This window comes from Talpa europaea (assembly GCF_964194135.1).
Source record: "Talpa europaea genome assembly, chromosome: 2".
Classification (NCBI taxonomy): domain Eukaryota; kingdom Metazoa; phylum Chordata; class Mammalia; order Eulipotyphla; family Talpidae; genus Talpa; species Talpa europaea.
The window spans coordinates 89,983,879-89,988,848 of NC_140068.1; the positions used below are offsets into that span (position 1 = coordinate 89,983,879).

Below are 4,970 nucleotides of genomic sequence, written 5' to 3' on the forward strand. Positions count from 1 at the left end.
GTCTCCCTGTAGCAGGACGGGTGGCCCCTCAGAGGTCTGGATCCTCAGCCTCCCGCAGCCAGGCTGCAGTGTCTGGCTCCTCCTCTCCCCTCCTCCCACGCCACAGCCCCTCTCTGAATCAGACCCCAGTGCTGACTGTTGCACAATCCTCAGGAGCCAGTTCCTGTGGCAGGGCAGAGCCTGATGTGCCTGGCCCTCTCCTCCTGTGGCTCCAGGCAGCCTGCGCCTGCCCTTCGCAGGGAAGGGCGACATGGAGCGTCTCTGGCTGCTCATCCTGCTCTCTCTCGCAGGTAGGACCTCCTCCCTGTGCCGCCCACGCCGTCTTTCCTTCTTCCTTCAGTGTGTGGTGGGCGGCTGTGGGAGTGCTAAGTTGAATTGCGAGGTGGTTGAAATTCTGCAGGTGCTGATGTTCTCTTTCCCACCAGCCCCATATTCATGCTTGGCCTCCTCCTTCTCTCCCTGCCTCCCTCCCTCCCTCCCCATTAGCAGAACTGCTGTTAGGCTCTTCACGCACACGGAGGCATAAAGGATGGTGGATTCCGGTGTCCACGTGCAGAGAGAAAGAGTCTGATGTTAGCATCACAGGCATTAGTTAGCAGTTGGAGAAAGTTTGGGGGACACTGATAAGAGCCCCTAAAGTGATGAACTACTTAAGCGTAAGACTAGCCCTGCAGGAGTGGTAGGGTGGGGGCAGGAAAGGAAGGAGAAAGAACCCAGGGCTGAAAAAGTGCATCTTTGGGGTGCCCCCTCATTCTCTGAAGAGCCCCTTGTCCTCATTCCTGAATGGGAGGGGAGGAAGCTAAAGATTTCTGTCATCGAGTTGGAGGAATTGACACCCCAGATTCTTCCATAGAGCTGCTTTTCCCCATGGGGGAGGGGAGAGTATCCCTTGTTTCCTCAGAACAACAAACCTGGGTGAGAGGAGGGGCTGTTTCAAAGGAGCCTTGCTCCCACAGCTCCTTGGGAGCTGACGTAGACAAGGTGGGGTGCGCTGGGCTTGCTACAGGCAGAGGGGTCCACGGGGTGATGTGTGAAGCAGACACTGCTCATCAGGTCTCCAAAAGGCAGGCCACCAGCTCCAGATGAATCTTTTAACTTCCTGTCACCATATGGTTAAATATGGGTGAAGAGGACACCAAGAGAGGGGGAGTTGAGGCAGAGTCCTGGGTCATTCCCCTGTAGCTTGTACCCTGGCAAGAACCTGATGCTATAACCCCATCTCTACTACCCTGAGGGGGTCCCCCAAATAGCAGCCTCATGTCTCCTCCAAAATAGCTCTGAGACAAATTCCTCCTCATAGGGAAACAAAACCACAGAAATAGGGAAGCTGGAAGCTAAAGGTCAGACAGAAGAATGCAGAGTTGGTCCAGCGTGGGCAGCTGCAGAGTAAGCAACCATGGCCGGGCAGCGGGGGGGCCCAGTCCAGGCCCCTGCACAATTGAGCCCAGAGTTGAGAGGGACACTGGCCCTCTCCCCTGAGATTGAGAGGGGAGGGGGGTGGGTCTTGGCCCCATGTGACGGGGTGAGGTGTGCACAACAGGACTGGAGGGAACATCAAGACCAAGTGTCTCTGGAGATAAGCCCAGAGAAGCTTAGTTACTTTTCCAAAGATGTCCAGCCAGGCTAACAGTGATAAAGGCAGACCTGGGGCCTGGCTTCCTGGTTTCCAATTTTCTGTAAACAGCTGCCTGGGCTGTGCTACCTTCTGCCAACTAACATCAGAATCTGAGCTCCTAAGGGGTGGGATTTCTGACTCTCTGGCTCATTGCACGTAGTAGGCATTCACTAAGTATTTGGTAAGTGAACGAAGGAGTAAATGAGTATCTTCTCTGCAGAGCTGTCCCAGGCCCACAACACCACAGTGTTCCAGGGCACGGCCGGCCAGTCCCTGCAGGTCTCCTGCCCCTACGACTCTTTCAAGCACTGGGGGCGACGCAAGGCCTGGTGCCGCCAGCTGGGTGAGGAGGGCCTGTGCCAGCGGGTGGTCAGCACCCACCGCTCGTGGCTGCTATCCTTCCTCAAGAGGCGGAATGGAAGCACTGCCATCATGGATGATGCCCTGGGGGGCACACTCACCATTACGTTGCGGAATCTTCAAGCCCATGATGCTGGCCTCTACCAGTGCCAGAGCCTGCAAGGTGGCAAGGCTGACACCCTCGGGAAGGTCCTGGTGGAGGTGCTGGCTGGTGAGTGGGCCGCTGCTATGCCTCTGGCCTGCACCCTGGGCTGGGGCTCCATCTTTCGTGTCTGTACACAGATCCACCTTCTGGGCTTTCCCGGACCCTAAGAAAACCCACAATGTGAATCTCGTCCTTCCACTCAGGGTCGCCATGAATGGTTATTCAGGCTGCTCACTGCATGAGGGGCCACAGTCCCCCCATCTCCAGGCTGTTTCCCTTGGTGCAGGAAGGGTCTTTTCTCTAATTTGCACAAGCCATGAGCAGGCCAGCTGTGGTCCTGCTGCCCCATGCAGCTTTCTACATTGGCTAGGGGGTTACCCCATGGACACGGTAGATGGTCCTCAAAGAGTAGGAAGAGAGTCACTCATTCCTCACTCAGCCACCCAATGGGTCTACCAAGATAAATTAAGCACCAAGCTATGCAGAAAAACAAGGCTAGGAAGGAACATTGCTGTCACCTGGGCAAAAGGCCTGACCTCTTTGGACCTCCCTTCCTCATCTTTAACCGGGAGGTGTCTATTCCGCTGACCCTGCAGGGTTCCGTGGAGGCACAGAGGAGAGAGCTAAAAATGCTTCGGGGTAAGTGACAGCCCGAGTCTCAGCCTCCTGGAACTCGAGCTGACATGGGGTCCTCATTCCAGGCTGTCAGGGTGAGTCAGCCTGAGGCTTCTGCTTGTGTTTTCAAAACGCATCTAAGTCTCCAAGGAGATGATCTCCCCACTATGTGGCCCCTCATCATGGAAATGGGGGTTCAGAGTTGTATTTGTCTAAGGTAAGGGGGAGGGGAGACACCCTGCCCTAGGCCCTCTGGCTTTGACCATCTTCTTAGCGGGAAGGCAGAGGAGGGGCTGAGATGGGAATTTTCAGTACTATTTGGGCTCTAGCTCAGCCGACTCCCAAGAGGGCGGCAGGTAATAAAATCATAATAATGGCCCACAGCTGTGTAGGCCACGGGACAGCACACAGGACTTGCAAATACCCCCACTGGTCTTCCCAGAACACTGCGTGCCCAGAGGGTACGAGCTGGCATCTCTGAGCTCCCGGGAGGTGCCAGGCATGGCTCTGGAGGAACCGTGCGCACAGCATGCAGGACATGCTTCTTCCTCACCCTCCCACTTGGTAGGTGGGGAAGTTGGGGCTCAGAGGGGCTAAGTACCGGCCCACACTGAACCAGAGCCCAGAGGGGGGTGCCTCCCCAGGAAGACTGCCATGAGGAGGAGGAAACTAGAAGCTCACAGGCTCTGTCTCCCAATAGACCCCCTTGATGACCAGGACCTCTGGAATCCCGAGGAGTCCGAGAGCTTCGAGGAGCCTCAAGTGGAGCACAGCGTCTCCAGGTGCGGTGACAGGGCTCTCCTGGGCGGACCCACCCTGCAGAGCTTGGACATGGGGGGAGGTGGGTGAGGGGAGGCAGAAGTACAGATTTCCAGTCTCTGAGATCATGAAAGGGCCTGGCTGTGCCCTTGTCTAAATACCAACCCCGCCCCCACAACCCCACACACACACCAGCCATGTTTGTAGGCCAGACAGACACGCCAGTTGTTAAAATGTTAAAATTCTTTCATAACAGTTTGTAACTAGCAGCTGCTTCAAGGCTGTCAAATGCTGGGTCTCCCTCCCCTGCCTCCCTTCTGCCTCCCCCAGCAACCCTCAGACATCCCCAAGATTCAGCAGCAATGAGAGTCTTAGCGCAGAAGAACAGAACGGGGACCCCCAGATCCCTAGTCATTTGGTAGGACCAGAATCCAATCTGGTTGGTTCATGCCTGCGTGCTGGTGTGTAAACATGGTTACTATAAGACAGAGCTCACGTGTGCATGCACCCACGTCACACACACGATGGCATCGCCTGCTCAGAAAGCTGCTCGCTGAGGGAAGGTGATGTGCTCAAATGCACCCAAGCCTAGAATGTGGGTCTCCTGACTGCAGGCTCCCCCACACTTCACAAAGCCCCATCCCAGGGATGGTGCTGGGTGTGGAGATATTGAGCTCCCCAGAAGCTCCTGGTTCTCCCTATTTCTCCTCTAAGAGGAGATTCCAGTCTCTGGGCCACCTTAAGCCCTCTCGCATCCTTTTCTTATTTCCCCAAGGAGCCTCTCAGAGGAGGTGATCTCTTTCCCTCCCACGTCCGTCATCCTCCTGGCCTGCATCTTTCTCAGCAAGCTTCTAGCCGCCGGCGCACTCTGGGCTGCAGCCTGGCACGGGAAGAAAAGGGGGACAGCACAGGCCAGGGAGCTGGACTGTGGCCACGAGCCGGGTTACCAGCTCCAAACCCTGACAGGTGAGCTTGGAGAGCACAGCGTGGCTGGGGGTGCTGTGAGCAGGAGTGGCGAGGTGCAGTCGTGTGAGTACTCTGTCTGTTGCAGGGCAGAGACACAGGTGAGAGAAGAGGATCTCCACGGAAGGAAAAACCCAAGAGAGGACTGGGGGGACCTCCCCTGCCTGCACACTTGCCCCTCGACCACAAGGACTCCTGGGTCTGCTTTGGCACAGTCCTTTGCCTGTAACCTGCCTCCCCAGGCCCTGAAATTAGGAGCTAGGGGTGGGGAGGGGGGGCACACCTGGGACATGGGCAGCACCTCTATCAACTTCTATACATTAGATATTAAAACGCTCACAAGTAAATCCAAGACTTCATGCTTCACTGGATGTGTTGTTTCCAGGTTGAGAGGGGTCCTCGTTTCTTGACTATGGCCTGGAAATGATTCAAAGCTGCACCCAGGCAAAGCAAAGTCTATTTAGCAATAGTACGCTTGGGAGGGTCGAGCCAGCAGTGTCCACAGGAGCACAA

The 4,970-nt window shown here is 56.0% G+C and overlaps 1 protein-coding gene across 1 annotated transcript; it reads left to right on the forward strand.

Moving 5' to 3' along the window:
- Nucleotides 1-250: 250 nt before the first annotated feature.
- On the forward strand, nt 251-4,633 carry TREM2 (triggering receptor expressed on myeloid cells 2; the record flags this gene model as incomplete). The annotated part of the gene is made up of 5 exons (XM_084256680.1): nt 251-290; nt 1,836-2,186; nt 3,436-3,517; nt 4,270-4,460; nt 4,546-4,633. The coding sequence occupies 5 exons, from the start codon at nt 251-253 to the stop codon at nt 4,560-4,562; spliced, it is 681 nt and encodes a 226-aa protein (XP_084112806.1). The 3' UTR covers nt 4,563-4,633.
- Between the last annotated feature and the right edge of the window lie 337 nt (nt 4,634-4,970).